This window comes from Ammospiza caudacuta, chromosome Z (assembly GCF_027887145.1).
Source record: "Ammospiza caudacuta isolate bAmmCau1 chromosome Z, bAmmCau1.pri, whole genome shotgun sequence".
NCBI lineage: Eukaryota > Metazoa > Chordata > Aves > Passeriformes > Passerellidae > Ammospiza > Ammospiza caudacuta.
The window spans coordinates 46687595-46702638 of NC_080632.1; the positions used below are offsets into that span (position 1 = coordinate 46687595).

The 15044-nt window shown below is 38.0% G+C and overlaps 1 protein-coding gene across 1 annotated transcript in view; it reads left to right on the top strand.

Annotated features, from left to right (window-relative positions):
- The window catches only part of TENT2 (terminal nucleotidyltransferase 2), a 44455-nt gene that overhangs the window by 22878 nt on the left and 6533 nt on the right, over nt 1–15044 (top strand). The window contains exons 12-13 of the mRNA XM_058823271.1: nt 2261–2397; nt 10145–10236. Of these exons, the coding sequence (XP_058679254.1) occupies nt 2261–2397; nt 10145–10236 (229 nt within the window). The remainder of the gene's footprint in view (nt 1–2260; nt 2398–10144; nt 10237–15044) is intronic.

Here is a 15044-nt window from a genome sequence, read left to right on the forward strand (position 1 = left end):
ACATGTGATTAATACATTTCTTTTTTTTCCCTTAATAAGTCTTATTTTCTTCCAGAAAAGTCCAATCAGTTATGCCTTCTATTTTGCAACACTCGGTTGTCTTTTTAAGAGCATTTTTTTATAGTGACATATCCACTAAATCAAGTGGAAATGAGAATTACTTACATGTGTCTCTTGTCGACCTAAACTAGGTCGTTGGGGGTTTTAATAGTTAGCTGATATAGCCTGTAGCCTGTATTTTTACTAATGCGTGTGTCTAGAATAATATGCGTGTATTTGCTTGAAAGCAAAAGCCTTTATGATTTGAGAAAATCTTTGATTTGTCTGATATCTTATTGTCTACCAGTAAAAAAATAGCTTATTTTTATGAAAAAAATAATAAAATAAAGCCTAACTTTTTAGCTGTCGAGGCTATCAACCTCACTGTGATGGCAGAAGTTTCTTGCAATTGAGAGGTTCTCAGGCAATTCAATATTCAAAGTTTAAAAAAATTAATCTTGTCTTCCTTTTCTACTGCCTCCAAACATTTACTAGTCATAGTAGACATCTGTTGCAATTTCATTGCACTTCTGTTTTGTGTTTTCCTAGGTCAGTGGCCCATTTTCTTCTTCCTTTCCCCTCCTCCTTTGTATGTTTCTTCTTCAGCTGGTATACTGCTAATTCTAAATTCAATTTTTCTGACTCTTCCTGAGTTTTCTGTGGGGATGGGCAAGGAATGACTTTCACTGTAGTATCTTTCTGATTAACTTTTGGGTTAAAACTGTATTTACTATGTGGCATTGGAACAACTGCTCTTTCTAGATCTTTGTATACTGCATATCTGTTTTTTATGTCTGTGTTGCCATTGTTTTGGTGTCTTCTGATGAACTAGAAACTGTTAAATTCTGAGCTTTGTGAACTAAAATAATGTTTTACATATAACATTTTTATCATATGAGATCAACCATTGAAATTTTTATCTCTAGAAAAGTGGCTTTTTTTTCCCCAAAAGGTGTTGCACAAGGTTCCAGGAAGTTTTGCTGGAGCTGACAGAAAGAAGATGGGAGTCTCAAGACTTTCCAGTCCTACTGGTTTTGTCACTTAACAGTACTTTTCTCAGAGGAAGTAGTGCCAGCTGTGGACATGGAAATAATACTACACTGTGTAGTGCTTCTGTGCTATTCTAGTACTATAAAGTTTGAATCACACCTGATACTACTCTTAAAAATAAAAAATGAATGGGTGGGGAGGGGAAAGAAGATATAGTAATGAGTGAACAGGTTCCTAAATTTAAATAAATGTGTGTCTTTATCTGATTGTAATATTTGCTTCTGTGTACCTTGAGTTCATTTTCAGTAAAACACACAACACTGCTGTAAAATGGTGTTAAAACCAGGTATCAGCAAGTTAAAAAAATTGTTCCTGTAGCAAGAGGAGATATGTTTACTTCTATGTACCCCAGTCTATCACAAGAACCTAAAGGATGCAATGAACACTGAAACAGCAGGGCAGTTCTAAAACCATGTGTATTTAGTCTTCTATGTATTCCTTTTTAAGCTGCCAATGGTGCCTTCTTTTTATAGCAAACCTGATTTTTTCTTACCCCATCATACTCACCCTCTTCCCCTACAGAAAAGCATGCTTCAGCTGAAATGCAGCATTCTGTGTATTCACGTGTTTTGTATAACTTCATTGGTGGGTGGGGTTTTTTTGTTGGTTGTTGGGTTTTGGGGGGTTTTTTGGAGTTTTTTTGTGTTTGCTTTTTTTATTTCTTGGCTAGAGGAAGTCATACCTGCAGTCTTTGTTTTGTGGGTGGATGCAGGTTCATTTGTATGCAGTTTTTAACTTGGTGCTTGGGAGCAATGGTAGGCCTTCCTCTGGATTATTTCTGTACTTCAGTTAAGCTATGGGAAATTGACAGTAGGTGCATTAACTTCACCTATGTATTTCTCAGCTGAACTGTAGTCAGCTCAGTGCAGGCTCAGCTTTTACTTTGTGGTTTTAAATGCAAGTCCAGTTCAAAGATTCTCCCATGTTAAAATTCCTTATCTTGTATGCTCCTGTGCAAGATAATTCTACCTGAGTTCAGGGGGAGTAACTAGTATTCAGTGGGGCAGAAGAGGAATAGTCCTTGGCTTGTCCTTGATCTTATAATAAGCAAATAATAGGCAGCTTTCTTATTGTGGAAAGTACATGTATCTGAGTTAAGGCTATCTCTGTGTATATGTATGTATATATATATATATATATATATATACACACTCTGATTTTATTTTGACAGGAGTGTTTTGATCCTACTATGCAGTTGCATTTTGTTCATCAGGCGCCACGTACCATTCCTCCTTACGTCTCAAAAAATGGATCAAGCCTTGGAGATTTGCTAATAGGCTTCTTCAAATATTATGCCACAGAATTTGAGTAAGTAATAAGATGATTTTAGTGGTTTAGATGTGAAACTTTGATTCCTTCTATTCAATACAGCAACACTTTATAACACTTGAAAGAAAGAAAAGCAGCAATGCAAGAGGGGTAACTGAGAGAGAGGAAGGCTATGAATGGAAAGGCTAAATGACAGTAGGAATGCCAGTAAATTGTCTGATATCTTCTACTTAGCTACACATTCTTTCTTGGAAAATAGTTCCCAAAAGTTTTAAAATTGCTGGGGTTTGTTATACTGTTACACTATTCTGTAACTGCCTATTCACGTGTGAGATCTGTTCTTAGTTGTCATTTACGGCATCAACTGTCATATTAATTATTTGGACCTTGAGGGCTGTGCTTGTCTTTTGTCACACTTGAGTCAATGGAGGTGACTGGCCAGGTGGCTCCTTACTTTGATCAGAATATAGATCTGTACAGGCTTCACCTAGTGAAGAATTCTCTCATGTATAGTTGTTTCGCTCACATTATTGGTTTGCTAGAATCTGAGTTCAGTTTTGGCATCTGGACTTCTTTATATAAAAGGAGAGGCTTAAGTAGTGAGGACATCTGAAAAAGCCTTAAATTACAACTGTTTTGCCAAATTGTTACCCATGTACTTCTGAATTTCTTAGAAAAAATGCTTGTTCCTATAAAATATCAAATGGTTGTATCTCAATCAGCTTAAAGATCTTCTAAATAACATCTGAGGCAATTGTTTCATGCATGTTGCTGTTCTGCTTATGTGCATCATAGGAGAACAAAACAGACAATTGGATACGCATAATTTTGGAAGTGTTCATAATTTACTTTAATATAAGAAGTGAAAGACTATAAAATCATTAAAGCATTTCTGGGGTGTGCATCACATGTAAAATATGTAAGCTAAATCCCTATGGCCTGTAGTAATGCATGAACCAACTGCATTTTGTGCATGCTTAAGTCTGACTGAAAGATTTTCATGTAAGAAATTTTCTTTCAATGATCTCTGCAGATAAGAGAATGGTCTTTTGTCTGAGATGTTTCTCCTGACTACTTGTTTTTTCAGCTGACAAGGTGATGTTTACTAAAGAGGCAAATGAGAAGACAGTGCTGGGGGATAACCTTAGATTCTTAGTTTGTGTGGGATACTACATGAATCTTTTACTACTTGACTGTACAAGCTGTTAATCTTCTTATATATGAAAGTAAATATCTTATCCATTAAGGAATTTTCTGGTTTGCCTGTGCAAAGTACCAGAGATGATCTGGTCTAATTACAGGAAAAATACCTACTTTGACTTTTTTGAGTTTGGGTGCTTGTTAACATAGTCAAGACCAGATTTGTGCCTGAGTTGGTGGCTGGTCCAGAATGACTTAATTTTTGTCTGCTATTGGAAGGGATATGCTAAGACATATGCAGACCAAAAATTCTGCAATATCAGTGTTTGAGCTGATTGCAATCCCTAAATACTATTTTTCTGATGATTGTAAATCAGGAAAAAATAGATCTATTCATAGACACACAGAGGAGCTTCTGGATAAAAGAAAACTTGAAAAAGTAGATAGTGAAGATAGGATAGTTGCTGATGTCAGCAGAAGAAAATGTTTCAAAAAGCAGCTGAATAAAATGAACACCCGATGTGCTCTTCTGGTATTTAGTATTTGTTAAGTATTTAATCATTTCACTTGTGATATTCTGTTAAAAAAAAAAGAAGAAAATACCAGTAAAAACAGCCATTAGAATTCCTGTGTTGAAAATGCTACTACATAGCTGAGAAGTGATTTGAGGAAATTATGCACTTAGTGCCGCAGCATTTATTAGTTTTAACTCTTTCTGCTATGGAAATAAAATTTAGTGAAGTGTGCAGTTTATCTGTGTATCCCTTTCAACTATAAATCCTCTTAGAAAGGAATAGGATTGATAGTAAAATTCGATGTTAGTTTCATTGACTGGAGAGGACAAATTAGTGCACCACAGGGAGAAACATGAACATGGTGTTTAAAAAGTTTTGTGTGTGTGATAGCCAGCCAGTGAAAGTAAAAGTCTCATGCTAGCCACAGGACCTTTCATCTTTCCTTTGAAGTTGCTGATGGAAACAACAGTACAAATGAGAATGAGGGTAAGAATGAAATACATAGAATCACAGAGTAATAGAATATACTTGATTGGAAGGGACTCATCAGGAAAATTGAAATCCAGCTCCTGGCCCTGCATGGGATCATCCCTAAGATGCATTGTCCAAACACTTCTTGAACTCTGTCAGGCTGGTGCTGTGACCACTTCCCTGGGGAGCCTGTTCCAGTGCCCAACCTCTGGGTAAAAAATACTTTCCTAATATCCAAATTAAACTTCCCTTGACTCAGTTTCATGCTGTTACCTTAAGTCCTGTCATGAGAGTGAAGAGATCAAGGTCTGCTCCTCCTCTTCCCCTCATGAGGAAGTTGCAGACTGCAATGAGGTCTTCTCTGTCTCCTTTTCTCCAGGCAGAACAGACCAAGTGACCACAGCCACTCCTCATACAGCTTCTCCTCAAAGCCCTTCATGGTCCTTGTGGTTGTGCTTTGAACACTCCCCAATAGCTTCATGTCTTTCCTATACTGTGACACCCAGAACTGTTCATAGCACTCGAGGTGAGGCCATCCCAGTGCAGAGCAGAGCAGGACGATCCCTCCCTTGCCCGGCTGCTGATGCTGTCCCTGATGCCCTCAGGGCATAGGTGGCCCTCCTGGCTGCCAGGGCACTGCTGGCTCATGTTCAGCTTGCAAATACAGCAAACACAGGGCTCTCATAGTTCTGTTTTTCATGGAAGAAACTAGTTAGAGTGTGAGTGTTCCTTTTCTTTGATGTAATAAGTAGTTTTTTCACTGTTTTCCCTGTGAAACATTTACTAGTGTCTTTATGCACCAAAATTCTGAGATTGTATTTCAGACAGTGTGACTGTTAAATGAGGCTATATTTTTATGATCTGTTCGGAGCCACTGAACTTTCCCTGTTGGATTGTCATGTGTTTGATGAAAAGATTGCTTCAGAGATTGTGACTTCAGTTTTTGTAAGCTCCTATCTGTGGAGTAGGATGCACTACCAGATTTGATACACAGGAACCATTTTACTGAATGGGCAGCATGCAATCAAGAATGATCAGATCATGTGTAAAGATCATAATTTTGAACAGAATAAACCATTGAAGCCACCTATCTAGAATGTTTAACTACTGATCTATTTTACATGTAATCATCAGGAAGTTAAGAGAAGATGGACATATATTCTTTTAAATTTCTCCCTCTAGCAAAGGCCATTATGTATTTCAATTAAAATCAGTGATTTTTTTTTATTTGATGTAGGACAAGATGGGCTTAAAGAGTATAGCAAAGGAAGAAATAGGAGCTTTGCATCCTGTGCAGTCATGCATAAGTCCTTGTGCTATATTTATTTTCCCTTATGCTTTAAACTGTTTTGTTTATTTAGACTATAAGATGTTTCAGAAAATTGTTTATCCAGAGTCTTACTCTAGGGTTTTCAGTGTGTCCATAAGAAGTAATTTTTGTACTTCTTTATCCCTGTCCCCAAAGAAATGTGGTTTCTAAATTGCAGCATGTATTAGAATAGCACACCCTATATGGCAAAGCCTGTTTTACCTTTATGGTTGTATATTTATCTTACCATTAGAGTTCAAGTCTGTGTAATGCTTCTTATGATACAGCTGGCTAGGGTAGTCACTTCATTTTAACTTTACCTATTTAAAATTGTCCACTGATTAAGTAGTAAATGTAATCAAGAAAAAAGTGTACATGTTCCCCGAAGCAAGTATTTGGAAACGTGTTTACCAGCCCCACTGAAGGAGGTGTCTGATTCCAATTTTGCAGCCGTGAGTGAAGGCAGCAGGTTTTCACTTGGCTGTCTCCTTACAAAGTGAGACCTGAAGCAAGGTGTTGCTCACCTGAATTTATTCTTTGTGATTACTTCCCTTAAATTTACCATGACAGGTTAAGTAGCAGTTGTTTAAGATCATTCACTGATTTGTTTATGGTGCACATGGTAAAAGCTTGCTTACATTTTAATGACAAAATATAAAATTTCAGCAAGAAGTTGCTTGCAGCTCTTTTCACAATAGAATGAGTTAGGTAATAAAGGGATAATTTTTAATACTATATTGAATTAAATATATTTGTAACTTGTATCCATCTTACTGTGTGTACACAAGTGGCTTTGATTTGTAAGAATGCTCTGGAAAAGAAAAGATTTTTATCCTGTTTGTACTGTAGTCATACAAACACCTGAAATTTTCTAGTCTTCTCCTTTCAAATACTTACCCTTGCCATGAAGATGACATACTTAATGCATTCAGTGAATACAGAAATAATTGGTAGTTGAAGTAGCTGTTTAAATGGCAGTGTTAACTCACACATAGAAAATGTGTGCCAGGAGAGTATCTGCTTTATGTTGGCAACAATGAGGTTATTATATGCAAGCCAAAGTGGCTAAATTGACACACAAATAATTTGCTATTCATAATTAATTTCTAATTCAGTATGATCTTGGTACCAAGACAGTTCTGTATGACTGTCAGATAAAAGAGTTGTTTTCAAATTTAAATTTCAATTTGAAATAAAGAGCTTTTAAGTTTCAAATTTAAATAAAAGGCTTTTTAAACAGCAAGAAGTGCCAATTTTTTGTTGCTTTTTGCTGAACTAGTGTATTATAAATGCATTTATATTTTTGCTGAGGGATCAAGTATAGCCTAGGAAGAAAATAATTCAAGAGAAGAATTTCTGTTTCAAGTGAAACAGTACTGCCTTGTTAAACCAAATATATATCAAATACTTCTTTGCATGACTTTCTCTGTCACTCTCTCTCTCTCTCTTTCTCTCTTTCTCTCTTGCACCCTCTTGCTCTCTCTTGCTCCTCTTTCTCTCTTCCTCCACTGACCTGGATCTCTTATTTTTAAGTAAGGTTTTAAAAAAAGCAAACTGTAATCTTCTGCTTGCAACATGTGTTCTTGAGGTGCAGTTTAAGCTTGTTTGATGCTCTAAGCACAGGGGGCTTGTCTTTTTGTGTGTGTGTGTGTATGTGTGTATGTGTTTGAGGTTTTTGAGCAGTTCATCTGAATTAAGCCTATATTGATGATTGATTATGAAAAGACATGATAGGAAATTATTTGATGCTTGACATTCCTATTTATCACAAAAATTAAGGGAATGTGGGAATTAAGGAGAGGAAGTATTATGGGTTAGAATGGAGGCTTTAGTGTACATTGAATTCTAGAAAAGATGATCATCATTTACTAATTTTCTAAAGGATATATTAAGAGAAAGCTGAATATACACACTGAGGTATCCTAGATCTCTTCACGTGCTGTGTCCTGCATTTTTTAAAAATAGGCCCTATTCATAGTGTTAAATATTTCTGTTCTGTGGAATTACAGCTATTGAAACAACTGATCTCCATAGGAGGCTTTAATTATGGGTTGTATTCAAGATAACTTGTAAAATTACAGTCAGGATTTTTAGCTCTCTTGTCATTGTTGACTTAATGGAGTTACAACAGCAGATCTGTGGTCTAGGGAGGACAGAATTCTTTCAGATTTAACTGATGAATGAACGGATGACAGTATTTTAATTTACAGTTGATATCTACAGATTTACTGCTGGTGGTTAATATACCCAGCCTAGCTCCTCTGCCAGGTAAGACCAGTACAGCTGGAAGCATATTGCCCAGCTATTTCTACCCATCTAGTCAGGATATATGGTGATGTATTGGTGATCCAACTGTTTCACTGATGTGGTGGCTCCTGGGTTTGCAAAATCATCAAGATTAGAAGAGACCTTTTAGACCAACTTCCAATGCAGAACCACTGTAATCACCCCTACAATATATTCCCAGGTGCCACATCCAGACATCTCTTGGGCATTTCCAGAGATGGTGATTCCATCACTTCCCTAGGCAACTTATTCCAATGCCAGTTTACTCTTTCAGTGAAAAATTGTTTTCTAATACCTAATCTGAACCTCTACTAGTACAATTTAAGGCCATTTCTTCTTTTCCTTGACACATGGCAGAAGAGATTGACCCTCACGTGGCTACAACATTCTTGTAGTTGTAGAGAGAGTTAAGTTCCTCCTTGAGCTTCCATTTCTCAAGAATAAAAAGTTCCTCATAGGACATGTTTTCTAGACTCTTTCCCAGCTCTTCTTTCAACGAACATCAGGACCTCAGTGTCTTTCTTGTAATAAAGGGTGAAAAACTGGACACAGCACTGGAGGTGTGGCCTCACCAGTGCCCAGCACAGGGGGACAATCCCTGCCCTGCTCCTGCTGGCCACACCATTGCTGATCCAGGCCAGGATGCCATTGGCCTTCTTGGCCCCCTGGGCACAGCCTGGCTCATGTTCAGCTGCTGTCACCAGCACCCCCAGCTCCTTTCCAGCCACTCTGCCCCAGCCAGTGGAGCTGCCTGGGGTTGTTGTGACCCAAGGGCAGGACCCAGCACTGGGCCTTGTTGAACCTCTCACCATTGGCCTCAGCCATGATGCAGCCTGCCCAGATCCCTCTGCAGAGCCTCCCTGCCCTCCAGCAGATCAGCACTCCCACCCAGCTTGGTGTCACCTGTGAACTGATTGAGGGTGCCCTCCATGAGATCACTGGTGAAGATGTTAAACAGGACTGGCCCCAGTACTGAGCCCTGGGGAGCAGCACTGGTGGCTGAACACCAGCTGGATGTAACTCCACTCACCACCACTCTCTGAATAACACCAGGCAGTTATTCATTCAGTGAAAAGTGTACCTGCCCAAGCCATCAGCTGCCAGTTTCTCAAGGATAATGCTGTGGGAAATGGTGTCAAAGGCTTTGCTAAAGTCCATGCAGACTACATCCACAGCCCTCCCGTATCCATGTTGCCACAGAAGGAGATCAGGTTGGTCAGTCAGGATCTGCCTTTCATAAACTCCTTCTGGCTGGGCTTAGTCCCATGACTGTCTTGGATATGGGACATGATGGCATGCAGGATGAGCTGCCCTCTTTAGCTGAAAGCAGCTGAAAGGTGGCTGGGTAAATGGGAACATAAAACTGGAAGTGGGGGTTTTTTTGGCTTCCATTATGTTTTGGATATTGTTGTGCCAAGTGTTATAAAGATGATGGCACATCAAAAGGCCCTATAATCTACCTGCTGTTCCTGTTTAAATGTGGTAATTTCCATGTTTTGTTGTAAAGCTGCCTGCAGAAAGTGGTAGAGAGTTGTTGTACTTGCAGATCTAAAATTCATCATATATTGAAACTTTCTAGTAATAGGTTCCTTGCACAAGGAAGGCCTATGAGCAAATTATTTCTACATATCTTTATACTATTGAGTGTTGTTTATGGAATGCAGTATGTGACTTGTCTATACTTATTCCATATATTCCTTTTCTTCCTACAGAAAATTCTGAAAAATTTGACTCTGTATTTTATTTTGAACTTTGAAATAAATGTAGGTCACAATGTAAATTGTCACAAAGTTTGATGTTGTTAGTAGAAAAATTCCACTGTGAACATATGTTACTCATGGATAGCTGTGATGCTCTGTTTTGGAGATGCTTTTTGTACTTGAAGTTCTGTTAGTAGAAAAATTTTCTTGTTTCCTACTCATCATGTTAAACTAAATTACTCATTATAAAATACTGTGATATCCAGGCTTATAACATTGCAATCGGACAATTTTTTAATATAAACTGATAATTTGAAGATAACTAAGAGTTAAAATTTTTTACAAATTGTTTTCTTTTTCTTTAGTTGGAGCCATCAAATGATATCAGTTCGTGAGGCCAAGGCTATTGCAAGACCGGATGGTATTGAATGGAGAAACAAATTTATTTGTGTAGAAGGTAATACGTGAAGCTGCATTATAGTTTTTAAGTGTTAAGGCATTAAATACAAAAATCTATCAATTAAAATTTACCTTGGTTGTGTTTTGAGAAATATATTGCATGTGTGCATTATGTAGAGAAGGAAGTATAACCAATGTAAGTAGTTGTAAACAGGCCCGTCAAAAACATTTGAGAAGGAAGCTTTAAGCTCTAAAGTGTTTAAAAATAGTACTCCTGACCTTTTCTTTAAGAGCACTCATTGCCCTGTTACTTTTGGAACAGGGCTTAGGATTTTGATAAGGAATAGCCTTTATGCCAGTAGTGTGTTTTTTTCTGGTCCACAAAAATAGTTGTCAGTTTTGCCAAGTTAGGACTTCTGAAAAAACACAGCAGGCACATACTCAGATTATTCTTGAAGAATATGATTTGTTCTTGCAATGTTCTGGCATTGCACTGACCAGGTTATGTGTACGTTGATCTCCTTGTGGGTACTATTTTTGGCTGGCTAGTGGACATAGGCTTTGTGCAGAGACTACATGATGCCTTCCAGAACTGGAGGGTAAACCCAGGCTACCTGTTGGAGTTGCAGGTCTCAGCTGTCTCAGTGCAGAACTGAGTAGGAGCACTATACAGACAACCAGATTCATGTGCTAGTGACACCTTTCAGCTGCCGTGGGGAATGTACATGGAGAAGATGAGCAGGTAAGCATACATAGGAGATGAAGCTTGCAGTAAGGAAAGAGAAGATGATAAGCCAAGAGAAGGATTGAGATGTTAGGAGAATGAGGACAGACTGAAGGGACTGAGAGTTGCTGGGTAACTGGAGACAGTTGTCACAAAGGGAGAGGTGGCCTGAGTCCTGGCTTCAAATTAATAAAGGCTGTTAGGATATCAAGGGTTGACGTCATAGGATGAAATAGGAATATAACTTGAAGGGGAGACAAATGGTATGAGGAAAGTTGTTAGACTGAGAAGATTTTGCTGGGCAAGGAGGAGAATAAGTCTGTTCATCTGTGGGTGAACAGACATTCTTCAAGATTGATAAGGTTTAGGGTTGAGGTATGTATGTACTTTCCTGCATTTGTGCTGCTCTGTGCAGAGAATCGCCTTCAGTCAACTTCACCTGCATGTGAACTTGGTTATTCTGTGGTCCAGAGCTCATGGACTTGGCCATAGTCATATGAATGTCAGTGTAAAGCCACATGATGGGATTCTTATTCTTTATTTGACCCTTTGGGTAAAAGTCAACAGTTATAGGAGAAGAAGAACACACTGAAATATAGTTGCATTCGACTCTGTGGTCTTAGAGTTGAGAAAGGTGAGAATTAGAGTATCTGCACAGCTGAAATGATTCAGAATAGCGTAGTGAGGCACTGCCAAGGCTCTTGTCTGAATGTGGGAGGTGGGAATGCTGGGCTGCTATGTTTGCTGCTGTCACGTGATGCTGATCCACTGTGTTGCAGGGCACTGTGTGTTTGAAGCTCTCAAGTATTTTATGACATTACAAAGTGGTTGAATAATTAGGTTCTCTTTCTACCAGGCTGAAAAATAGAATATACATCAACATAGACTGATTACATAGAACTTTTCCTTAATGCGTTTGCTTTTGAACTATTAAAAAAGTCAAAATTATCTATAGGTGGCATATCTGATTCCTTCCTTGGTTCAAGACTTAGTGGGTTTAGCCTCACAAACCATCTTTTTTACTTCTGATTTGGGAGGGAAAAATAAAATCTACTTTTGCTCAAAGTAGACTTCATGTTTATAACAGCTGTTAAACTGAACTGGGTTAACAAAGTATGTACATTAATTTCTGTGTACTTGAGAAGAAGATTGCAAAAGTTAGGTAAACATGCCAATATATTCTGTTTTCCAAGTCTTTGTCAAATTTTCCTGTTCACAGAATAAAATTTCAGTAATTGGTACTATTGGATTTATTTTTAAATATCTAAAATGTATTTGTTGATAGATTACACAAGTCAGTGCAAGTTTCCACAATTTGCTTATAGTACTGTATTTAGATTAGCTCAAGAAAAACTGTATTATGTTTTAAATGTTATGGGCCTTAAGACTGATTCTCACATGTATTTCTGCTGTTAGAGAAACAAATATAGTAGAGATACTCTTTCCAGACACTTAAAAATATGATAGGCTTTTACCATTATGGGGATACAGAGATACAGAGAACCCTGCTTTTAGATAATATTTTGAACAATCCTTGTCAGACGCTCTAAATGGCAATTAACTATTCTAGTTTCAGTTTAAATCTTGTCTATGTCAAGTAATATCAACTTCTGTCCTGCTGGAAAATAGGAAATCTAGAAATGTGGCAATTTTATGAGATAATTACATTGATAATAATTTAGGGAAATCAAAACAGAAGCCGCCTAAGCTGTACCTGATTCATATTTGTAGTTTCAAGTCTTTCAGATCCACATGCTGAAAATAATTCAAAAAATAATTCCTCTGGCTTGGTTAGCAGCAGTTCAGGAGCTCTGTGATATCATGTATTCTTGTTTGGAAAAATGATTCCCTTTAGTCTTTCCCTCAAGCATCAGTGTTAAAGCTGTATTACTTTTTTCTTTTAATATTCTCATCTCTGTGTGTGAAGAAAATAACTTCAAGCAAACTCTTTACTGTCTTGATGGTTAGAAAATGTAGTGGTGTAAAGAGTAGCTGATTGTAAAATTATTCTTGCTGTGCTTCAGAGAACCAGTTTGTCTTTTGACAATCAGTAAATATGCAGGAATATTAAAGGGAAGATGTAAGTTAGCTTTTGTGACTGGAATGCCTTTTTTCCACTGATAGTTTGAGAAGATTGTACAGTTCAGCCCTTCTGGCTTTAAAATATAAATATGGCTTGACTCAGCATAAAGGTCCTAGCATTAAAAAAGCAGTTACCATCACATTTATGATACACAAATGAAATGGTGTATTTGTTCGCATAGTATATGTGAACTGGAGTTATTAATTATACTAGATCACTCTCGAATAATGGGACTGATATTAGAGGACTGTGTATGTTTTGTTTAGTTTTCAGTTTTTGTTCTAAACAAAAAGTATGATGCATTCTGAAATAAAAGAAGTCTGCCTGTAACTGTCCACTGAAAACCAGGTAGTTTGAAGAGAATCCTTCTAGAAGATTCCTAAATACAACATTTATTGCATGAAAGAATTTCTTAGTGAATTTAAATAGCTAGCAGGAATAAAAAAGCCATGGAGCACATACCAAATTTGAAATTCCAGTCCCCATAAAGGTATAAGCCCTTCTGGTATCTGTGTAATGCTTTATTTTGCTATACATCACTGTCTGAATGAAAGTAATTCATAACCAACTCGACAAAAAAAAATCCACATGATCTGACAAATACTTCTGTGTTTCTGTGGTCCTTGAGGACTTCCATACATTCTACCAGTGTGAAATACACAATATTACTTAAATAGTTCTCTATTAAGGAAAAAACAAAGACTATAAAATCTGTTTTGTAGCACACTGTAATGCATAGTGCCTGCATCATAATTTTTTAGTATCAATTGCTTTAATGTTGGCAACCTTATCAGTAGCAAGAACTGCTTTTTCAATCTTGCAATTGAAAAAGTTCCAAACTATTAATTAATTTAACGTCACATTTATTTGTCATCAGTTAGAATGTAGAATCCCCAAATGGTTAACTTATGAACAAATATTGCAGAATAGCTATGGTGTGATAATGGTATGAGCAGTTGGTATGTCTTATATTAAAATTATACTAAATATTTTACTATATTCTCAGTATTTCACTGAGAAACTGTAGAATGAGATGAATCTAAAGTGAATAGTTCCAAGAGTCTGATGTGTAATAAGTTTCAAAATATTTTAATATGCAAAATCATAGTCTGATATGTTATCACAGACTATTGAGCTGTAGCAGATAATTACTACTGCATAAATTCAGCACAATCATCGTATGCTTCAACAGATAATAAGCTGAGTTTATGAGGAATTACATATCATTAAAGCATTCATTGAATCATAGAATGGTTTAGGTTGGAAAAGAATTTTAAGTATCATCTCTTTCCAACTCCCCTGCCATGGACAGGGACATCTTTCACTAAACCGCTTTTCTCAGAGCCTTATCCAACCAGGCCTTGAGCACTTCTGGTGATGGGGCATCCATAGCTTCTCTAAGCAATGTCTTCCAGTGCCTCATCACATTCACAGTAAAGAATTTCTTCCTATTATCTAGTCTTAAGCTTGCCCTTTTTGGTTTAAACCTATTCTATCTGGTCCTATCACGACATGCTGTTGAGAAAAGTCCCTCTCCAGCTCTCTTGTAGGCCCCAGTTACATACTGGAAGGTGCTATGAGATCCATCCCAGAGTCTTCTCCCTAGGTAGAACAACCCCAGCTCTCTCAGTCTGTCCTTTCAGAAGAGGTTCTCCATCCCTCTGATCTCTCTGTGGCCTCCTCTGGACTCCCTCCAGCAGGTCCCTGTCCTTGCTGTGCTGTGCCCCCAGAGCTGATGCAGCCCTGCAGGTGGGGTCTCAGCAGAGCAGAGCAGAGGGGTAGAATCCCCTCCCTGCCCTGCTGCCCACCCTGCTCTGGATGCAGCCCAGGACACGTGTGGCTCTCTGGGCTGGCAGTGCCCGTGGCTGGGGCATGTCCAGCCTCTCAGCCACCACAGCCCCAAGCCCTTCTGGGCAGGGTGGCTCTGACTGACTTCTTCCAGTCTGTAATCACGTCTGGGATTGTCCCGACTCAGATGCAGCACTTCGCACTTGCAGTTGTTGAATTTTCATGAGATTCGCATGGGCCCACTGCACAAATTTGTCCATATGCCTCTGGA